The 24,053-nt window shown below is 44.0% G+C and overlaps 2 protein-coding genes across 7 annotated transcripts in view; one reads left to right on the top strand and one right to left on the bottom strand.

Moving 5' to 3' along the window:
* Positions 1-24,053, top strand: part of GIGYF2 (GRB10 interacting GYF protein 2) — a 270,607-nt gene that overhangs the window by 49,507 nt on the left and 197,047 nt on the right. For all 6 annotated transcript variants that reach the window (XM_073581241.1, XM_073581243.1, XM_073581238.1 and 3 more), the window contains exons 5-7: positions 1,754-1,874; positions 11,774-11,882; positions 13,570-13,610. In XM_073581241.1, coding sequence (XP_073437342.1) covers positions 1,754-1,874; positions 11,774-11,882; positions 13,570-13,610 — 271 coding nt within the window. The remainder of the gene's footprint in view (positions 1-1,753; positions 1,875-11,773; positions 11,883-13,569; positions 13,611-24,053) is intronic.
* Positions 13,903-19,849, bottom strand: KCNJ13 (potassium inwardly rectifying channel subfamily J member 13). The gene is made up of 4 exons (XM_073581244.1): positions 19,548-19,849; positions 18,046-18,189; positions 15,538-16,029; positions 13,903-15,408 (listed from the first exon to the last, which is right to left on the bottom strand). Coding segments are annotated over exons 2-4 (1,125 nt in total). The 5' UTR covers positions 18,047-18,189; positions 19,548-19,849; the 3' UTR covers positions 13,903-14,776.

A 24,053-nucleotide genomic window follows, 5' to 3' on the forward strand; every position in this document is an offset into this window, starting at 1 on the left:
ATTTCTACTGAATATGGCAATACCCCATATGTGACTGTACAGTACTGCTTAGCCATACGGAGAGACTCGAGAGGGACGGAGCGCTATTTGCCTCCTGGAGTGCAGATTTTCCTAGAACAGTTTGCAGACTCCATATACAGAGCCCCTAATTGCTAGAAGAGCAGAATCCCCTTTCAAGTGACCCCATTTAGGAAACTATACCCCTTGGGGAATTTATCTACAGGTGTAGTGACAATTTTGACTCCATGGGTATTTTCCAGAAACAAGCAGCAATGAATGTTGCCGAGTGAAAATTGGAAGCTCTCGCTGTAGCCGCCAGTGTGCTATGCTCAGCCTGTGCTTCTGGAGGCATACACCCATAAGTTAAGCGAGCTGTCATCGCTTCAGAAATGTCGTTCCGCGTGTGGTAAAATTGATAAGGCAGTTTTATTTTTCGGGTCAGTATGATTACAGCGATATCACATTTATAACGTTTTTTATGTTTTGGCGCTTTTATACAATTAAAACTATTTTATAGAAAAAATAATTTTTGCATTGCTTTATTCTGAGAGCTATTACTTTTTTATTTTTCCGTTGATGGATCTGTATGGCGGCTTGTTTTTTTTGCGGGACAAAATGACGTTTCAGCTGTACTATGTTTATTTATATTGATCTTTTTGAATGCTTTTTATTCCACCTTTTGTTCGGTGGTATGATGATAAAGCGTTGTTTTTTTTGCCTTGTTTTTTATTTATTTTTTTATGGTGTTCACTAAAGGTGTTATCTAGTTGGCACCCTACAACTTGCCAAAGATCTGTCCCCACCATCCTACACTGTGCCAAAGATCTGTCCCCACCACCCTACATCGTGCCAAAGATCTGTCCCCACCACCCTACATCGTGCCAAAGATCTGTCCCCACCACCCTACATCGTGCCAAAGATCTGTCCCCACCACCCTACATCGTGCCAAAGATCTGTCCCCACCACCCTACATCGTGCCAAAGATCTGTCCCCACCACCCTACATCGTGCCAAAGATCTGTCCCCACCACCCTACATCGTGCCAAAGATCTGTCCCCACCACCCTACATCGTGCCAAAGATCTGTCCCCACCACCCTACATCGTGCCAAAGATCTGTCCCCACCACCCTACATCGTGCCAAAGATCTGTCCCCACCACCCTACATCGTGCCAAAGATCTGTCCCCACCACCCTACATCGTGCCAAAGATCTGTCCCCACCACCCTACATCGTGCCAAAGATCTGTCCCCACCACCCTACATCGTGCCAAAGATCTGTCCCCACCACCCTACATCGTGCCAAAGATCTGTCCCCACCACCCTACACCGTGCCAAAGATCTGTCCCCACCACCCTACACCGTGCCAAAGATCTGTCCCCACCACCCTACACCGTGCCAAAGATCTGTCCCCACCACCCTACACCGTGCCAAAGATCTGTCCCCACCACCCTACACCGTGCCAAAGATCTGTCCCCACCACCCTACACCGTGCCAAAGATCTTAGCTGAAAGTTTTCTAAAAAGCACTCCATATAGCAATCTGCTGGGCTCCTGCTTTGTACCTTGCTTCCCATAATGATTAGTTGCCCAACATTTTAAGCTGACAGGTTCCCTTTAAACCATCAACACAAATAAAATATAGTAGAATTTTGCTGATGATTAAATTATCTGATGATTGCACATGCTGATGTTGTTTCCCTATAATGGTTTTGTATTTTGATGTTCTAACTTATTTTTTGTTTTTCTATTTCAACAGAGAAACTTCTCAATGTCCGTTAATAGTGCTGCTGTGCTGCGCCTCATGGGGAGGGGCAGTGGTGGAGGAGGGGGAACAGTAGTAGGGGCTCCTAGAGGTCGGAGTTCCTCCAGAGGTCGAGGTAAGTTATATTTTTACATTCTCTGTTCCTTAAAGGGAATCTGTCACCCCATTTTCGACATATAAGCTGCGGCCACCGCCATCAGGGGCTTTTCTACAGCATTCTGGAATGTTGTACATAAGCCCCCGATGTAACCTGAAAGATAAGAAAAACAAGTTAGGCTACTTTCACACATCAGGTTTTTTCCGACAGGCAGGATCTGGCTCTTTTTACAAAAACCTGATCGGTTTATATCTGTTTCCTGGGGTTTGGCCAATTGTATCCGAGCATGCGCAGACTTAAACCGGATCCGTTTGCCGGATCCTTCTTTTTTCCAGATTTGGCGCATTCCGGCACCCATAGGCTTCCATTATAGCAAAAAAACTAAATTTGGCGCTGTCCGGTTTTTCGCCGCAGACAAAAAATGTTACTAGAGACGTTTTTTCCAGATGCCGGAATGAAAAATCGGCAAGAAACGGAAGGCCATGCGGCACAATCCTGTGCTAATGCAATTCAATGAGCGAAAACCGGATCTAGCGGCAGCTTTAGTCGTCTCCGGTTTTTTAACAAATAGCCGGATCCTGCCTGTCGGAAAAAAACCTGATGTGTGAAAGTAGCCTTAGATTATACTCACCGGGGGGGGTGCGGTGGGTGTTGCGGTCCGGTCCGGCACCTCCCATCTTCTAGTGATGAAGTCCTCCTCCTTACTTCTGCCGCGGCTCCTGTGCAGACCTTCTTTATCTGCCCTGTTGAGGGCAGAGTAAAGTACTGCAGTGCGCAGGCGCCTGACCTCTCTGACCTTTCCCAGCGCCTGCGCACTGCAGTACTATACTCTGCCCTCAACAGGTCAGATAAAGTACGCCTGCGCAGGAGCCGAAGTAAGGAAGAGGACGTCATTGCACGAAGATGGGAGGTGCCGGACCGCAACACCCATCGGACCCGGACCGCCCCCAGGTGAGAATAATCTAACTCGTTTTTCTTATCTTTCAGGTTGCATTGGGGGCTTATCTAGAGCATTACAGAATGCTGTAGATAAGCCCCTGATGGCGGTGGCCGCATCTCATAGTCCAAAAATGAGGTGACAGATTCCCTTTAACGCCAAATCTGGTTATTATCTGTCATTACAGCATTTCAATGCACATTATGTGCCTTTTGTTATATTTTATTGCATCTAATTTACTGGTCTCTAGGTATTCATTTGGGCTAATTATTCAAATTACTTGTTGTAAGGTTCCCTTTTTTTCAGATTTTGTTCATCTCCTAATAGTGCACTCGATCAGACATTTCTCATATACAATGTTAAAGGGGTTGTCCGGCCTTAGGGTACAAGTCTGCTCTATGTGACTACAGATTTGTGAATCCTCACTGCATGTGCACTATGAGGATTCTCCGGTGCCTCCGCATGACTGTAAGCATGTGATTTGTGTAAATTCGGTCACGTGCCGACTAGATGTGCGCGGCCGTGCTCAATGCAGCTGTATTTAGCGAAGCCAGACACAATCTAGTCGGAATGTGGCTGGAAGTATGCAAATCACATGGTTGATGTCACATGACCGCTCGCTCCCGCCACCGGAGAATCCTTACAGCGCACAGAGTGAGTGTAGACTTGTACCCTAAGGCTGGAGAACCCCTTTGAGGAAGTTGGAGTTAATCCTGTTCAGGATCCTCATCTCTTGGGTAAAGTAGCACGTCTTAAGAGTCTCTTGCTCCTTTCCTACCCTAAATTAGACAAACAACCCATTGAGTAGAATTGACAGTATGTAAGGTTAGGGCTTCTGCACACGTTGCAGTTTTTCCATGCAGATTTGCTAGCAAAACCTGAAGCAATCCTGATGCCATCAAAGTGAATGAGAAACCTGAAGTGTTATTCACACGTTGCATATTTTTGACCTGCGGATTTGTCAATTCTCTGTGCTTTTTAGCCTGCGTTTTTCACCATTGACCTCACTCAAATCAGACAAAAAAAACAACTCGCGTTTTTGCAGCAGAAGTTTTCCTGCCAAGAGATGCAGAAATGGTGCAGAAATGTCTGCATTCATTTACTCAACGTGTGCACGTAGCCTTAAAGGGAACCTGTCACCTGTTTTGACCGCTATAAGATATGGCCATTGCCTTTCAGGGCTTATCTACAGCATTCTATAATGCTGTAGATAAGCCCCCGTCCGACCTGCAAGATAACAAAAATATGTTTTATTATACTCACCCGGGGGACGGTCCAATGCAGTGTGATCTGATGGGTGTCGCAGGTCCTAGAGATCCGCTTCTGTTTAACCCCTTCATGACCTGGCCATTTTTGGCAATATTGACCAGTGTCCCTTTATGAGGTAATAACTCAGGAACGCTTCAACGGATCCTAGCGATTCTGAGACTGTTTTTTCGTGACATATTTGGCTTCATGTTAGTGGTAAACTTAGGTCAATAATGTTTGCATTTATTTGTGAAAAAAACGGAAATTTGGCAAAAATTTTGAAAATTTCACAATTTTCACATTTTGAATTTTTAATCCGTTAAACCAGAGAGTTATGTCACACAAAATAGTTAATAAATAACATTTCCCACATGTCTACTTTACATCAGCACAATTTTGGAAACAAATTTTTTTTTTTGTTGGGAAGTTATAAGGGTTAAAAGTTGACCAGCGATTTCTCATTTTTACAACAAAATTTACAAAACCATTTTTTTTAGGGACCACCTCACATTTGAAGTCACTTTGAGGGATCTATATGGCAGAAAATACCCAAAACTGACACCATTCTAAAAACTGCACCCCTCAAGCTACTCAAAACTACATTCAAGAAGATTATTAACCCTTCAGGTGCTTCACAGCAACTAAAGCAATGTGGAAGGAAAAAATGAACATTTTAATTTTTCCAATAAAAATTTTCTTTTAGCATCAATTTTTTCATTTTTCACATGGGCAACAGGATAAAATGGATCCTAAACTTTGTTGGGCAATTTCTCCTGAGTACACCGATACCTCATATGTGGTCATAAATCACTGTTTGGGCGCACGGCAGGGCTCAGAAGGGAAGGAGCGCCATTTGACTTTTTGAATGGAAAATATGCTGGAATTTTTAGCGGTTGCCATGTCGCGTTTGGACAGCTCCTGTGTGCCTAAACATTGGATCTCCCCCACAAGTGACCCCATTTTAGAAACTAGACCCTCCAAGGAACTTATTTAGATGCATAGTGAGCACTTTGAACCGCCAGGTGCTTCACAAATTGGTCCGTTAAAAAAAAAAAAGGACTTTTTTTTCACACAAATTTTCTTTTAGCCTCAGTTTTTTCATTTTCACATGGGCAATGGGATAAAGTGGATCCTAAAATTTGTTGGGCAATTTCTCCTGAGTGCACAGATACCTCATATGTGGTCATAAACCACTGTTTGGGCACACGGCAGGGTCCCGAAGGGAAGGAGCACCATTTGACTTTTTGAATGGAAAATTAGCTCCAATCGTTAGTGGACACCATGTCGTGTTTGGAGAGGCCCTGTCTGCCTACACTTTGGAGCTCCCCCACATATCACCCCATTTTGGAAACTAGACCCCCTAAGGAAGTTATCTAGATGCACCCGCTATCCTTTATTTTCACAGTAGTAACTGGAGAAATTTGACCCCAAAAGTTATTGTCCAGTTTGTCCTGAGTACGCTGGTACACAATATGTGGGGAGGGACCACTGTTTGGGCACACGTCGGGGCTCGGAAGGGAAGTAGCGACGTTTTGAAATACCGACTTGATGGAATGGTCTGCGGGAGTCATGTTACGTTTGCAGAGCCCCTGATGTGGAAACAGTGGAAACCCCCCACAAGTGACCCCATTTTGGAAACGAGACCCCCCAAGGAACTTATCTAGATGTTTGATGAGCACTTTGAACCCCCAAGTGCTTCACCCAAGTTTATAACTCAGAGCCGTGAAAACAAAAAAAATCATTTTTTTCACAAAAATCATTTTTTTAGCCCCCAAGTTTTTATTTTCCCAAGGGTAACAGGAGAAATTAGACTCCCAAAGTTGTTGTGCAATTTTTCCTGAGTACGCTGATACCCCATATATGGGGGTAAACCACTGTTTGGGCACACGTAGGGGCTCGGAATGCAGAGAGTGCTGTTTGACATTTTGAACGCAAAATTGGCTGGAATAAATCGTGGCGCCATGTCGCGTTCGGAGACCCCGTGATGTGCCTAAACAGTGGAAACCCCTCAATTCTAACTCCAACTCTAACCCCAACACAACCCTAACGCCAACACACCCCTAACCCTAATCCCAACTCTAACCCTAACTACAAGCCTAACCCTAACCCTAATTCCAGCCCTAACCCTAATTCCAGCCCTAACCCTAATTCCAGCCCTAACCCTAATTCCAGCCCTAACCCTAATTCCAGCCCTAACCCTAATTCCAGCCCTAACCCTAATTCCAGCCCTAACCCTAATTCCAGCCCTAGCCCCAATTCCAGCCCTAGCCCCAATTCCAGCCCTAGCCCCAATTCCAGCCCTAGCCCCAATTCCAGCCCTAGCCCCAATTCCAGCCCAATTTTTTTTATTTTATTATTTGCGCCTGGCTATGGGGGTGATAAAAGGGGGGTGTATTTACTTTTTTTTTCATTTTGATCACTGTGAGAGTGTATCACAGTGATCAAAATGAAAAATGAACGGGCAACCGGCAAATTCATGGGCGCCGCCATCTTGGACAATGGCAGGCGCACTGCGCATGCGCCCGCCATTTTGCAAGATGGCGGCGCCCATGATTCGGACGCCGGGAGCCACGGCGGGACACCGGGAGCACGATCGGAGGTCCCGGGGGATCGGAAGGTGGGAGGGAGCGATAGGAAGGGGAGGGGGAGCAGATGATGACGGCGGCGACCGATCGCCGCCGTCCATCGGTGGCGGGGGCCGATCGGTCCCGCCAGTTGGTGTGTGGGGGGGTCGGGTGTTGGTGTCCAGCCATGTCCGATGCTATTGCAGCATCGGCCATGGCTGGATTGTAATATTTCACCAAATTTCATTGGTGAAATATTACAAATCGCTCTGATTGGCTGTTTCACTTTTAACAGCCAATCAGAGCGATCGTAGGCACGTGGGGGCTAAGCCACGCCCCCTGGGATTAACTGTAGAGTGTCCTCTGTGTGCGGGTCGGGTGACCTTTCAATGACCCCGGTCACCCGACCCGCAGGGGGGCTATTTATAGCATGACGCCTAAGTAGGCGTCATAGGTCGTTTGGGCACGACTTTTCATGACGCCTACGTAGGCGTCATGGGTCGTGAAGGGGTTAAAGAAGCACTCCCATTCACATTTTTTCCCCATTAATTCTGTGTATATGTGCACATATTGTAGTGTATTGATCTACTCACCTACCGCCCCCTCCTCCAGTATTCAGTGCCGTCCTGATCCTCTTATCAGTGATGTGACCTCTCATCAGACTAACTGACTCACTCTATGCGTGAGCCGGAAGTCTCTCTTACAATGTAAGCCTATGGAGGCTCCTTCTGTCATTCTGTAGGCTTGCGTTGTACAAGCCACTTGCCTGTCACGCAGAGCGCAGTGTGACCCGAAAAGTCTGCAGAGAGATGACGTCATTAAGATGAGCAGAATGGTGCTGTGTCCCGGAGAGAGACTTGGTATTTGAGCATATTAATACACTCATACTACACAACATATACAGTGAAAACCAAAAACAAAGCACAAAACAAATATCCTGGAATAAAAAAGTAAAAAAATATATTGCAAAAATTGCATGAAGGTAGTAATAATAAGGGTATTTAGTTAACATAATTTTGATCAAAATAATGTAGAAGCCATCCCGCCACGTCACGGCAACCCTTGTGGGACAGTCCTAACTCTTGTATTTAAAACCTTTCCACTTGTCAAGTGACGTAAATGTGAACAAGGACAGAGGGACTGAACCACCAGTAATAGTATAGGCCAGACAGGATGGATTTTCCAACTCAGAAACAGGGCGGTCACACCCTTATATGCACAGAATGCACAATGAAACAAATGAGAAACTGGGTCTGAGCAGAAAAAGTAAATTAATGTGCATGCAAAATGTAATTGCATATGAACACATGACCTTTACACAGAGAAAACCAAAAACAAAGCACAAAACAAATATCCTGGAATAAAAAAGTAAAAAAATATATTGCAAAAATTGCATGAAGGTAGTAATAATAAGGGTATTTAGTTAACATAATTTTGATCAAAATAATGTAGAAGCCATCCCGCCACGTCACGGCAACCCTTGTGGGACAGTCCTAACTCTTGTATTTAAAACCTTTCCACTTGTCAAGTGACGTAAATGTGAACAAGGACAGAGGGACTGAACCACCAGTAATAGTATAGGCCAGACAGGATGGATTTTCCAACTCAGAAACAGGGCGGTCACACCCTTATATGCACAGAATGCACAATGAAACAAATGAGAAACTGGGTCTGAGCAGAAAAAGTAAATTAATGTGCATGCGAAATGTAATTGCATATGAACACATGACCTTTACACAGAGAAAACCAAAAACAAAGCACAAAACAAATATCCTGGAATAAAAAAGTAAAAAAATATATTGCAAAAATTGCATGAAGGTAGTAATAATAAGGGTATTTAGTTAACATAATTTTGATCAAAATAATGTAGAAGCCATCCCGCCACGTCACGGCAACCCTTGTGGGACAGTCCTAACTCTTGTATTTAAAACCTTTCCACTTGTCAAGTGACGTAAATGTGAACAAGGACAGAGGGACTGAACCACCAGTAATAGTATAGGCCAGACAGGATGGATTTTCCAACTCAGAAACAGGGCGGTCACACCCTTATATGCACAGAATGCACAATGAAACAAATGAGAAACTGGGTCTGAGCAGAAAAAGTAAATTAATGTGCATGCAAAATGTAATTGCATATGAACACATGACCTTTACACAGAGAAAACCAAAAACAAAGCACAAAACAAATATCCTGGAATAAAAAAGTAAAAAAATATATTGCAAAAATTGCATGAAGGTAGTAATAATAAGGGTATTTAGTTAACATAATTTTGATCAAAATAATGTAGAAGACAACATATACAGTATATATACTATTAATGTAAAAAAGCCTGTTCATGGTAACATGAACCTCAGTACTTGGGAGCAGCCACTTCACAGAGCACAGTGATGGCGTCCTGGCTCAATACATTGCTGATGGTGATGGTGCATGCTGTTGAACCCTTATTTTCTGATATTGATTACCCAAGTCCTGCACAACCTCTTCAATATTCACTAGTTGGATTGTACTGCTATAGAGTTCATCTGATCACTGGGGGTCCTGACAAGGGGGCACTTTCTGATACTTTTATTGCTATCGTGCTTTCTAGCAAGGGATTGTCGAAAGTGGGGATATTTTGTGAATGCACATTGCCCATATGTTGCATTTGTGAATATATACAGCATCTTTATAAGATATATCTGTGTGCACCATGTCTTGACGTCTGTGCGCAGGACAGATGCTCGTACAAATTGGCCCCTGATAACTTACCTGTGGGACAAAATGTTTTTGGATTTTTAGTTGGTGACCGTAGCATTGATGATGGATGCACCACCAGCTGGCCACATTGGCCCTACTCTTCTGATAATAAAGGGACTTTTCAGTGCTGTAATTGGCTGAGGCATCTGATATCATAAACGTTGATCGATGTATTCAGGATTTCTATTACATTTCCTTGACATCTCCAGCATTGCTGAAGGGCAGTTTACTTCATGGCACACTGCTTTCATTCTTCTCTACAGTTTATTTAGTGCCTTAACTGCATCCACTTTTCATAAAGAAAATGTGTGATGTCTTGTTTTTCTGAAGATGAATATAATATTACTTTTATCTCTACAATCAGGGAGATCGATCCATTACAACCGTGCAATATCTAAATGTGTAAAAGTGGATGAGCGTGATTACATTATAGCCTGACCAGTCACGACGCATGGACATCAGCCTATGTCTGCAGAAGACGCAGCATAATAGTAGTTGGCTGGGCTGTTTCCTGAAACTCGCAGTATGTGGTGATTGAGAAAAAAAAAATCACAAAGCCTTTCTAAGGCCAAGTTCTCACGGGGCAATTTTGCTGCAGAAAGTTGCTTTAAGGGAGTTTTCAAAGTTCAGAATAAAAAATGTGACCAATGCGGGAGAGTGAAGGTGGGGGAAGGAGTTCTTTATTACAGAACAAGAAAAAACAAGTAATGCTGGACATTTCATGACGTGCCACCAATATGTGGGACCCTGCCCTCAACATCTCTGTTAATTAGTGCATTAATCAGTATTTGTAGATAAATCAGACAGTTATATACAGGTTTTTTAAACTGGACATCATCATCTACTTTGATGTTTTGTACAAGGCTTCTTTTTGGCTGGGAGCTCACCATCAAGAACAGGATGAGCTTTTCCGATTGTTCATATTCATGTCAAATTTAGCACATTTAGAAATTAATACTCCATTGTCTCATAACCCCCTGCTTTACGCCAAAGTAATAATTCTGTTGTGGGGCACATTTTATTAATCTTTGTGCCAGATTTTAGGGCTTTTGTTTTCTTCTTTAAATGTTGAATTTTTTTTACTCTAAATCTCCCTCAGTAGGTAAAAATAAGTATCTCTAGGCATACATAAAGACAATGTTATCATACCCTCCTCTCACTGCAACTTTATCCTTGAAAGTACCGCATGTGAGACACTTCCCCTAGTGAATGAGCCGGTAACAAGTTATATATATATATATATATATATATATATATATATATATATATATATGGATGAAACGCGTCTGTAGAAAGCACGTTCTTTGGCTAAATCAACCCCTATGTCCATATGTCATTATTTGAAAACCTCAACAATTGACAATATCTGAGATAGATTGATTACAAGAGGGCAGTTAAAGGGTTTTTCCACATGAAAGTAATTTAGATGTTTATAAGGTATAAATGTATAAAACTGCCCAATATACTAGAATTAGCACGCATGTTACAGTCTCCAGATATTGCGGTCGGTCCAGGCAGCGCCGTCTCCAGCCAATGCTTAACACAGGAGAGTTCTTTCCTTTGTCGGAATGTGTCAGACTTGTTCACATCTTAGTTCTTCAGGTGGGGCACGCTCCTGAAGATTGATAGTAGGCCAGCGACATGGTCGTGCTGCTGGTCCGAATGGAGTGCGCTCCCATCCTGCTATCAGGAGTATCGTTTCCCCCACAGCATGGGAAAAGCAGAGAGACTCGGAAGCGGATCAGACTATCCTGACGGCGTTAAGCTCTAAACAATCGTGTGTGATAAGCGGCATGCGCTCCTTGCCTAGGTAACTAGCCACTCGACTCCAGAGGTGGCCGGTAAGCTAGGTAACAAGCTGTACACTTTAAAAACTAAAATTTCCTTCATTCTTGAGAGCAGAGAGGACATTTAATTTCGCAAAGTTGCTTGTCTTTGTTTTTTTTTTTACAAGCTTTTTGCAATTTTACTCATTTATGAAATTGACACCCTTTTTAAGAAGGACATGCCTTCATCATCACTGTTTTACAAGCTGGTGTCCTTTTGTACAAGTGGCAACATTGTCTAAGTTCAGAGCTTGAGTACTAAATTATAACTTTCATGAAACTTGTTTAGATGTGTTTGAACTGTAACAATGCACAACGCCTTAATGTACAGAGTGTCCAGACAGTGCCAATTCTCACTTGTTTGACACCATGGGGCGTTTCATGTCATCTGTGTTGTGCTATGTATTAAGGGGCTGCTCATTGCTTTATTTTCCCCACCGTTAAGCCCTTCTCTATCCAGACAACAGTCCCGACAAAGGGGAGCTTAGCTACATAATATGTCAGAAGCCCCCTTCACACATGGCTGACCACTTGCTGATGATACACGACTTGTTGGTTCTTAATTTAATCCTTAAAGTCTAATTGGTTTCCAATGTGTTTCAAAGGTAGAGGAAGAGGAGAGGGTGGTTTTTACCAAAGAAGTTTCGATGAAGTAGAGAGTGGCTTTGGTCGAGGAGCCCGTGAAATGCATAGGTCACAAAGCTGGGAAGAAAGGTAAGAGTTGCTGAAAAGATGACATAAAGTAGTGTGGGCTCCATCATCTGGAGTATTTGTCAGCTCTCGTGACTCGTTTAGTGACTTTATAGCATCTTTTACAAAAACTAAATTGTAGGATTGCTTGGTTAATCTTACTGGAAATGCGTGAACACACTGACAACTGTGGGATATTTATTATTTTTATTTTTATTATGATTCCCTGTGTATGTCAACAGGTTTGTCCCTTCATTGTCTGATGGCATTGATTGAACGTCATGTGTTTAGGGAGACACCCCTTTGATGTGGGGAATGGTAAAACCTAGCTGCCAGTTTCCTATTCATTTCCAGCAAGAATAGCAGAAGGATATTACTTGCAGTTCTGAGAAAAACGTCTGCTCCAGCATTGCTAGTATAAGGGTGAAACAGGTATGTCCTAAATCTTGGCCAGGTGAGGAGAATAATTGCTAGGTACAATATTATGCACTTTAGTTGTTAATTTAACTTGTGCCCATCACACCCATAATATTACTGTGTGCGATAAATGAGGTGTAGCCTGGAAAAGTGTGTTGTTTTTTTTTTATTTGTATGCAGCTTTAAGGTGCATGGACACATCCGTGTGAATGTCGCTGTGCCGCCCAACCCACTGAGTATGTTTGATTTTTATTATTGATTATAGGACGTGTTCTGAGTTTCACTGATGTCTTTCTTGGATTTTTAAATGGCTCCGAGAGACTCTATGGGGTCTGAATGCTGTTCGATTAAATAAACCTCAGACGTTTCACATGGATGTGTAAATGCACCCTTAGGGCTCGCTCGCCCAGTCGAGATGTTTTAGGGTGTGTGCACACGCTGTGGATTCTGCTGCGGTTCCGCAGCGGTTTTGGCCGCTGCGGGTCCGCAGCAGTTTTTGTTGAGGTGTACAGTACCATTATTCCCTATGGGAATAAAAAACCGCAGTGCAGACGGTGCGGATTTTTCCGCGCAGTTTTCCTGCGGTTTTGAAACCGCAGAAAGAATTGACATGTCAATTCTTTCTGCGGATTCTGCTGTGGTTTGCCATCTCCTCCATTGTGGAGATGAAAAACCGCAGGCCAATCTGCAGGTAAAACTGCAGGTCTTTTGACCTGCAGATTTACCTGCGGAATTTACAAAATCCGTGCAGCCAAATCCGCACCCCAATCCGCAGCGTGTGCATGTACCCTTAGCGAACATCACTCAGCCCAGTGTTATACTGTGAGGCAGTGCAGATCTGCGTTTTCTTCTCATGCCGATTTGGCATGACAAAACTGTTTCATCGTGCTGGGAGTGCATCTGATAATCTGATCATGAGCACCCATACAGGTCTATGGGTGTGTGTGAAACACCAGACTGCACTCGGATGTCACCCGAGTGTAGTCTGATAACTTAATTTCTCCATTCTCTGTGAATACAGTAATCTGTCTGTGATTCTATGCTGCGATTCTCTCATGCGAGAGTCTGATTGCACTCGGGTGATGCTCTGCTCCAAACTCTGACAGAGTGGGATCTGAGTGTCATTAGCGTAATCAAGCCGATTCTGTGGCATGAGAGAACTGATGGCCGTGTGACTCCGGCCTCTGTGTGAGGACGACCTAATACAAAGCACAACTTGCACCCTTGCATGACTTTGAAGAGGGGTTTTCACCATTTTTACATTTCTGAATTTCCTCTCTTTCTACCCTATCAGAGGAGATCGTCGGTTTGAAAAACCAGCACGAAAAGAAGCAGGTAATACCTTTCTCTTACATAAAGTTTTCTTAATCTGCCATAGAGAAATCATTCCAGACATGTAACTTGGTTGCAATAGGCAGAGTGCTCCTTGTTTTTTTTTTTTTGTTTTTTTTTTTTTTACAGCAATGTTGAAACAGTTTCTCTATTGTGTTCCAGTAATTTGTAATGGAAAATCTTAATCCCCTAATCAAAAGAGCCCTCTAATAATAAGTTATGATTTAGTCCTCTTAATCCACATCACCTTTCTGCATTCACACACGGAGCCTTAGCAGGTAACTTACTGGAGGCACACAGTTTATTCATGTTTATTGTCACAGATATATTGAATGGGAATTGCATGGCCGGCCTCTGTGCAGTTCCTTGCACCCTTCCTGCTCCAGAAAAGAGCCCCTCTGGGTCTTTGCCTTCCTTCTGCTCCCATAATCTGCCAGCTAGGAATTGTTAAGGGTTAGTACAGCGATTCCTATAAGTGCTGAGTCTGATTCTTAGGAAAGGCCAAGCGAGTATGCGTGTGCTGCATCATATTCCTCACCTGCATGAGTGCATTATATGCCATCTCTACAATATACAAATGTGTGATACTTTACTACTGGGTGACTAAGAAGCATGCACATGTTTCCTCTATATCGGTGTACCTGTATTCATCTACTGCGTACCTCTGGCACTTTGCGTTACGTATGGACTCCTGTGTTACATAGAACAGTGCACTCCACGTTGAAAGGACAATCTGATAAATGAACAAACCCTTCCTGTTACATGAACAATCTGGGTTGCTTTTCCCAGTCGTGCCCATTGTATCATTTGCACTTTAGCGTCTGAGTTGGCTTGCTTGCTGTACATTTACAAGTGCTAGTCCACTGTCAGCCCACAGCCGTCTCTTTAGACTACTCTGCCCTTCCTTGGAGTGCTGTCACTCACTCCCCTGAGCAATTCTTTATTACAGTTATCCACTATCGGGTGGGCAGAGTCCCACAGACCCCTGTTGTAACATCGGGGCCACAGAGCTTGGTGTTCTCTAGTGAGATATAAACAGAACAGTCTTTTGGAGCCTTGATGATGGTGCCCTCATTTCCTGTGTGAATTTCCTTTGGAGAAGCGTCTGCGTAGGTATCGGAATGAGGACGGCTGAAGGGACTAAGGAAAGTCATTTGCTTTGAAGTATTTTACTCTCCAAGTCCAGTCTCACAGATTTGAAAGGTGTCCCCTCTTTGCCCGTTGGCACAGACTTCCAGCTCAGTTCTGTAGGGCTGTCTGTGCGAGGCTTGTGACAATTCAGGGAGTGGATGGCCAAATGTTTCCATACAAATGCGATAGCCTCCTTCGGGCCGACGTGTTAGACATGGTGCAAAGCGGTGTCCTTGAAGTATCTCACTTGGTAGATAAGACGTACGGCTCTGGCAAATTTCCCCTGAGCCTTCCTGAGTAGCAGAAAGACAGACCACAAGCTCCAAGTGACCTGACAAAGATATTGTTTCACGCTGCGATAAAGCGGCTAGTGGGCTCCCAGGAGAGAGACTATGAGTGTACGTGAGAGGAAAAGAGAAGAACGGGCACTCGCCACTGCCATTTTGATAGTCCAACAAAAAGTCCACGCTGCTTTGCTGGATTTGGCCATCACCTCTCTCTTGGTACAGAATCCCACTGACTTTCACCATGGTTAATGGACTTGGGCGGGTGTTGGCCACTTGGAACATTAGACATGGCTTTCCTTCCGGACTGCCCACCACCGCCAGCCTCGAGAAGAGGATTGACGGAGTACGATTCTTTGGTCTTGCAATTTTTGCCACAAAAACACCTGTTGAAAACAAAATCTGGAATAAGTGAAAACACGCATATGCAAAGCTGGAATAATATATGTATGATATTATTTATAACCTCTTGCAACACATACTGCTTTTGTCACTGTAATCTGGGAATATCTGACCTGTAATGAAGGCCTCCAGCATGAGTCCGAGCAACATTTGCACAGCAAGAAGAGCGATGGCGCTTGGGCAATCTCCGCTTGGAAACATGGTGCCGTATCCAATGGTGAGCTGAGTCTCCAGCGAGAAAGAGAAGGCAGCAGTGAAGCTAGTGATATATTTCACACAAATGGTGTGATTCTCAGGTGGGGCATCATGGTCCAGGGCCAGATCGCCATTCATTTCAGCCAGAAGATACCAAAAAACAGCAAAAAGGAGCCAGTGTGCCAGGAAAGAAGCCGAAAAAGCCAACATCATCCAGCGCCAGCGCATGTCGAGCAGTAGCCCCCAAATGTCACGCAGGTATGACAGTCCCTGCCCCTGGATCCTAGCAGCTTTTATGGTGCTGTGTCCATCTTTAGTTACAAGTCGATGAGAGCCAGCGTTGAGTAGGGTACACCTAGGGGACCTGCTGTGAGAATCCTCCTCTCGATCTGTGCTGACCTGCAGCACCACTGAAACAAAGAACAAGCCTACATCAAGTCCTGCTCATGAGCGTTCATTATATTTTTTACATAAATACAGTATTAAATGTTTCCCAGTAGTAGTAGTGAAAGTATTCTAAGTCCACTTATTTATTATAAATATAAAGACTAGCAGCACCGCAGAATGTCTATGCTGAGTTGTAGGGGAAAATTACAGACAAGTATTGTTGAAATTATGTGGCTGGTCTATGCTACCGGCAGCGTGACCACTGCAGCAATCACGTGCTGTACTGCTGCCATCATCGCCCAGAGATTGGAGCCAGGATGCCAGCGGTACGTCACATGACTGCTGGCTGGGGCAATGATTGGCTGCAGCGGTCGCAATGCTGTCCGCTTGTAAACAAAGACTAAGTGGATCCCAGGAGTAAGTATGCGGTATCACTTTTAGAGATAATAGATGAGATTTCTTGCTTTGTTTTTTTACAATACTGCTGTCTGTTTTGTAAAAAAAAAACAACAAAAAAATTGGAATATTGGATAGCACCATTTATTTTTTTAAATGTATTGATTTGACAACTCTATAGAGAGGTAATAAAAAGTAAATAGTGCTACATGAGGAACACTGAGGCAAATGGTCTTACTCTTATATTACCTATTTACTCTTTCAATGTATTAAAGGGACTTTCTCATGAAAGGCATGAGCTGGGAAAATGGGACCCCCTGTATGTGTAATCAGTGGGGGTTCCTTTATATAGGTGATAATGTCGTTCTTGGAAAAAACCCTTTTAGCATACATGAGTAGAATAAAGTAAAGGCCCCTTTACATTTAGCGATGCACCAGCGATCCCGACCGCGATATGACCCGGTCAGGATCGCTAGTGCATCGCTAAATGGTCGCTAGTGAGCTGCCAAACAAGCAGATCTCACCAGCGATGCTCGGCGATCGATCTTACCTTTCAGAAGCGGCGAGGGTGTCCGTCTTCATCCTGCGTCCATGGCTCGCTCGTCGGCGCCATCAGGAAGCAGGCTGATCTCGCGCGATCAGCGATAGCCAGCGGGGGAGCCGGTCAGAGGGGAGTATCACATGTAGCGATATCGCTAGCAATATCGCTGCTGCGTCACAAAATCGGTGACGCTTTAGCGATATTGCTAGCGATATCGCTATGTGTAAAGCCCCCTTAAATCTATCCACAGTATTACATGATGGCTAAGTTATTAATCTCAGCTGACCTCTGGCTATGGCAGGGCAAGACTGCATTGTGTTCTCCCTGGATTCTACTTTCCCCTTCATACCTGTACGGTTAGCAGTTGTGATGTGAATGGTTTTTAGGCTGTATTAAGACTGCGTTCTTTGTCCACCTTATGGTTAATGGAGGCCTACAGCCATGTTTGTCCTGTGCGCCCTGGTAGTTTTTTTCAGAGCTATCACATAAGACTAAGTTTGCTAGAGGAGTAATACTCTGCCAGAAGGCACAAGGGTGCATATATAAGCATACAGCATGAATTCCTGTGATTTTATTATAAGTGGATCTGCAGGTGATGCTTGCTTGGTTATATGGCCACGTCGGTCACCAGGCCTGCTTGTTTATATGGCCACGTCGGTCACCAGGCCTGCTTGGTTAAATGGCCACGTCGGTCACCAGGCCTGCTTGGTTAAATGGCCACGTCAGTCACCAGGCCTGCTTGGTTATATGGCCACGTCGGTCACCAGGCCTGCTTGGTTATATGGCCATGTCGGTCACCAGACCTTACCCAGATGGACTTTTTCTTTTTGGTAGTTATCAAATTTAGGAATATTAATGGAAACCATGCACAGTTGATAACATAATTATAATTTGGCAATTCTTTTAACTATAGATCTATTTCTGCCCCCCCCCCGCAATATGTTGACACTATAGATAAGAGGAAATAATGATTTTTCCTAGGTCTGCTCTTACTACAGAGCACTGCGGACCCCCTGCTTTGCCAGGATACGTCAGTATGTGCACAGCTCGCCGACCACATCCCAGTCCTCGGATGACCAGGCTGACACTGTCACATACTCACTTTTCAGATGCTCAGAAGCCGGATTCGCTGCGTGTCTCCCTGGTCACGGAGATGACTGCATCCAGAGTGAAGGAAAGTAAAGCGTATCCTGCGGCTTGTCAGCGATGGCACCTGCTGTCTGTGGCGTCCTCCTCTGTGACCGACCTGAGCGAAATGAACAGGGTCATAGACGTGGAGTTCCCAACAAGTTGTTACTTCTGCGGCCTTGTGTATGGTGTGCAGTGTTCTCTTATCACGCTGTTTGTTCCCCCTTTATTGTCACCACCTCCCACCCCCTCCATCTCAAGGCACCTGAGCTGACTCTGGCTCTATTCCCTAAAGGCAAGCAGGGGCCTGTGCCTGTATAACCCCGGTGTTCTGAGTCGTTGCCAGATTCTGCAAGGGAGGGGGGGAGAAAGTGTTTCTGTTATGATTTCACGCTCTGGGGGTAAGCTGATTTTAGATGCACACATCATGATGTTCATGTGACCTGTCCTGCTGCGGGAAAATATCCCGGCTTTGTTCACGCTGGGATGCATTGGACGGCAGGTAGGATTCACCTGGACATGACGCCGACATTCCCGTCTTGCCATTTGCTCAGTGCACTGAGCCCAGTCCTTCTCTGTTTGCCTGTGGCACCGGCATTCTTGTCACAGTGTGACATTTGTTTTAACAGATCTGATGCTCTGACCCGCTGTGCGAGAGAGGAGGGCTTGTAACATTTGTGAACGCAAGCAAATCTCTGCGCCTTACATAACGATAGGGAAATCTTAGGTTAGTGCCCGGCATAATGTACATATCTATGTCGATTTTATTTTTGCCAGAAAACATTTTTATTTTTTGCCACATTACTTTCTCTTTCTCTTCACTGAGTTACCGTAATAGCGCTCTGAGTCATTAAGATGTGCCATAAGGTTAGAGCGCGTCTTGAGCCTAGAGCGCGGTGTATGATTGGAGCGCGTCTTGAGCCTAGAGCGCGGTGTATGGTTAGAGCGCGTCGGGAGTCTAGAGTGCGGTGTATGGTTAGGGCGCATCGTGAGGTGTAAGTGCGTCGTAAAATTAGAGCACTTTTTTTTTTTTTTATTTACTTTTTGTGCAAGTGTTGTTTGTTTTTAATCGTCAAACTCCGAACTCAAATACTTAGGGGTTAATCAGAATGTTTCAAAAGATTTAGCCGGTGTTTTCAGCTTCAATGACTGGGCTTGTACACAAGCTCAATTCATTGGGGGAACCATCACATGGTCAGTATGTGTTGGCTATCCGTGCTGGCTGAGTGAGGGGCACATGGGCGCTTCACACACACACACACACTGGCACTACTGTTACTGGCGCTTGCTTTAGGCCCTGCGCGAGTTGACTTGTGCCACCGAGCCCTGTCAGACAGCTTCTCATATGATAGGAATTACAGGAAACTAGTGTATGGATTTCCAGTGTATAGCACTTCTTGCCTCATGAAGAAGCGGTTTGTGAGAAGTATGGCTCTGCGATATCTTGGACTTTAAACATCAGTCAAGGGTACGTACCTGTTGGGTTCCGGGGAGGAGGAAATCCACTGATTTAGTTTTCTTTTGAGAAATCCGTCAGGTAAGTGTTCTTGGTCAATTCAGTTTCCTTATCCAGATTGTATCATGCAAATCTTGTTTAATATAAATTCTTGGGATTTGCCACATGAATGAAGTTCCAGTTTTAGGGGTAGTCTAGTCTCAAAAAGCTCCTTGTGGGTGCACTTGTGTCCTAGCTGCCACCTTCGCAGTGGTTCCTGGTCTCCGTGACTTGGTGTTCCCGTCCAGTGACGTGCTCTTTCTCAGTCTATGGGGGGAGCTCTTGCTGGGTCTGGAGTCATAACCCACATTCCTGCAGTTATAAATCAGGAGGCTGGCCGGTTTGGGTATGACATCTGATTGGCCATTACATGATTAGGGTTATGCCATGATGGGAGTGGTACGGAGCAGATCTGCCCCTCCAGTGATTAGTTATGCACAGTAGGTGCACTTTATTAACAGTCTCATTACTGCCTGCTTGGTAAAGGTGTTAATGGAGCAATGATTTCAGATATGTCGAGGCAAAGTGGGTTTTTTACATTTTTGCACATGTAATTAGGGGGAAGGGTGTTCTCCTTGGCAGCGTTGTATAGAGATGCTTCATGAAGGGATTTATGAACAGTACAGTGGAAATAGGTGCACTTCTATTCAGCTTTTACAAGGTTTTATGGAAGCACTTTTTTTTTTTTTTTTTTCAAATTTAACCTTTAATTTTACTTTTATCCTAGTTTCTGACAGTCTTATGAAAGCTTAGTGAGACGCATGTGAACTATAGTATTATACAAGGTTGGGACAGAAGAGGTTGTGACTCATTCATTACTCCATAGGGTTCGTGGTTGAGAGCCAAAACATACATTTATTTTGCTGATCCTTTTTTTTTTTGCCCCCCCCCCCCTCTGTATTTTTTCTCCTGTAGTGGACAATGTGTATAATAGCAGTATATCCTATAAGGACTGGGGGTCCGTCAGGAAAGGGAGCTAGCACGTCTTCTGTGCACTTCAGAGGGAGTGGGTGCATGTTTTCCACTGGACTTCGCTCGCCTCTGTCTCGATAAGCCGATTGAAATAAACAGAGCCCTATTGTTCCTGGAGGTGCAAAGCCGTCTTCAGGCCTGCGGTGCTGAATATTAAAGTAATGACCCAAATCCCACTCCCCTCAGGGCTCCTGTTCTACCGTCCTGCCCAAAGTTTGGACCTCCTGCGGTTAGTGGCACGTCAGTGCATGCCCATACCAAACTGCAGAAGGAGAAGCGACGCAAGTATCTCAGACCTGGTCCCTGGATGCCGAATTGTCAGTTCTTTAACCCTTTAAATGACACTTTTTCCACTTCATAGTGCCAATTCATGTTCCTTATTTCAAGAACTTTTTTTTTTTCCTTTCGTTCTTATTCAATGGAAGCGATCTGTCTCCAGATTTCATAGTCCCTCCCCGTTGAGTGTATAATTTACCGTACCACATGATCTCTCCTGCTGCCAATTCTTCGGATCCCCACCCCCTATACCGAAAAGTTATCACTGTGTAATGGAGGGAGGCTGCATAGGAAGGATACAGAATTTTTGTACTTACAAATATCATGAATCTATGAGGCAGAAAGGCATTACTGACATAACGGAGGCATTATTTATCCAGCTTCTATTAAAAATCATGAAGTTGTGATTTTTTTTCTGCGTTAAAAATAACATTTCAGCACACTTTTAAATATTTTCGTGTCTGACACAAATTTAGTGGTTTCTATTAATGGTTGGGTAGCTATAGAAAAAAAATTGAAATATTGTATATAGGATGACCTCTTTATGGATCCTATCCTCTTCTGGTATTAGTGATTTAAAGGGGATTGTCTAAAGCTACAGACTTGTGAATCCTCACGTTGGGAGAATTCTCAGGCGCCAGGAGTGGTGGTCATGTGACCGCAAGTATGTAATATGTTTACTCCCGGCCACCTTCTGACTAGACTGGTGCATTAAGTGTATGGAGTAAGGCTGGAAACAGACTAGTTGGAATGTGACTGGGAGTGTTGGCATCAGAAAATCCTCACAGCGTGCAATGCGTGCGATTTGAGGATTCACAAGCCGGCTGTCTTTACCAAGGGAACAGTGCTCACAAGGTAATAATGCAAAGCAGCTTAAATCGTCCCAAGAGAATCCCGAGAGCCCCGTCCTCTTGTAGAGACCATAAAAGTTAGCGCCGAATGAAAAGGTTCAAGTCTCTGGAATAAAATCACTAGCCACTTTTGAACTGGTGTCAGGACCTCCTTAAAGGGTTTTTTGGGGACTTTTTGATAGATGGATATATAGATATTAATGGCGCTATATATTTGAGTAAAATAAATAAAATAGTGCTTTGGTCGAGATGGAGAACTTAACGATCCTCTGCCACCCTAACTTGTTTCCCTGCCCAATATCGGCCATTTTATCTTGATTGATATCTCATGGTCTATCTGACATCAGGAGCTAGACAAGCAAATCGGACCATGAGTGATCACGTTGGAGAGGTTAGTGCTGGGCTATGGAGGCACTGGCTCCTTAAATGCTCAGAGCACTTACCACCTAATTTGTATATGAATTAAAATGCCAATTAAGGAATGCAGCGACAGATAAAAGATATCAAGGTGTTAATGTTTTTGTGTTTCAAAGACCTGCATGCCTTATATGCGAATTGGGGGGGGGGGGGGGTCGTACTGACAGATTCCCATTAACTATTTCCCAGTTAATTAACTTGCTAATCCACACTAATCTCATGTGCGAGTGTCCCAATACTTTGGTTTTTGAAGATAATAAAAATCATGATCACCTTTGTCCTGTTGGCACAAATAGCTATCATAAATGGATCGTGGGTGTGATGCGTTATGGTATTTAACCCCAACTTGTCCTTGCTCCGTAATTCAATCTATTGTTCTGATTATATCGGAGACCCTTCAATTACTCCAGTATTTTTTTCTCTTGTGTGTGCCAAGCAATGAACAGGTGAGTAGGTCTGCCATAAACAATGTCCAGACTGAGTTCCTGACCCTGTGTTCTCCCCTCCTGCCGACCACTTCACACAGCTACCCGACACACTCCTAGTCTTTTTTTTTTTTTTTTTTTTTCCATAAACAGCACTTTTGGCTCTTGATCAAAAATAATCCACTAATGAGTGCTGGGTGCAATCCAACGATTTTACTCCTGTTCTTACCGGATCTTGAAGCTTTGGTCTGAAAGTAGGCTAAAAAGAAAGAATGAATGGTGAAAAATTGGCCGTAATGTAGAGGAATGGTAAGACTGGGTTGTACTTTGGAAGAATAAAACTTTTCTAGATAATTGCTATTTATTTTCAGTAAGAGTTTCCTTGTTCGAGCAGGATTTAACCTCATTTTACAGTAAAATTTCTCTTGCAAGCCTTTCTTAAAAGGGGCCTCCAGCAACGAAGTTTTAGCTAGATTATGGCCCACTGAAAATCTTTTCAAAGGAACCTGTCGCATTGTATATGACGTCCGCTCTGTGGGCAGCACGGTGTTGAGTGAAATCTTTCGCAAAACAATTGATCTCTTGGCAAATCATTTTTCAAGCAAGGATTAGCCATGTTTGTTCTTTGCTTTGGAGCCTGATGAATGAGTACTCTTATTAGGTGTTTGCTTTACTTACAAGCATTGTGACATATGTTTTCTGTAAGCTGCACCGAATGGATTGACAGATTGATGCACACGAGCAGCAGTATTTAGCATCCTCCACAATACATAATGTCATCAGAATTTTGTAGTCTTTATACGTTACTGGTAACCAAGCAGTGAGCAACGTGCTCTGGGACGCGCAGGTCCACACGTGGAGCCACTTTGTGGGCCTATCCTGATCTCTCCTTGGCTACGTGGTAAATATATTTATACGTCTGACCATAGACTTGCCATGAATTTTTCTGCATGCATGTCCGTATTCCACTGGGGGAAAAAAAAAATCTGCATGCATTTCCGTATTCCACTGGGGGGAAAAAAAAAAATCTGCATGCATGTCCATTTTTTCTCCTAAATTCATACAGAAAGTCCACAGAAAGTTGAGTTCTTGCAGAATGGAATAGTGTGGCGTATGGTGCATTCAATGTCATGGTACACATATTGCCCTTCCAAAAATTCTCTCTTGGCTCCATCCAGCATTACATGATCATCTTTGGAATGCCTATAGATCAAGTGAGATTGGAGTAAAAGACCCTAAGGGTGTGTGCACACGTTGCGGATTCTGCTGCGGATTTTTCCGTGCGGATTTGTCAAAATCCGCAGGTCAAAAGACCTGCGGATTAGGCTGCAGTTTCCCCCTGCGGTTTGACACCTGTACAATGTAACAGATGGCAAACCGCTGCGGAATCCGCACAAAGAAGTGACATGCTGTGGTTTTGAAACCGCAGCAAATCTGCGCGGAAAATTCTGCATCGTCTGCACTGTGGATTTCATTTTCCATAGGCTAAAAGGGTACTGTACAACGCAGCAGAAACTGCTGCGGACGCGCAGGGCCAAAACCGCTG

The sequence above is a fragment of the Dendrobates tinctorius genome, unplaced genomic scaffold, assembly GCF_039654945.1.
Source record: "Dendrobates tinctorius isolate UK_male_01 unplaced genomic scaffold, ASM3965494v1 ptg000069l, whole genome shotgun sequence".
Lineage (NCBI taxonomy): Eukaryota > Metazoa > Chordata > Amphibia > Anura > Dendrobatidae > Dendrobates > Dendrobates tinctorius.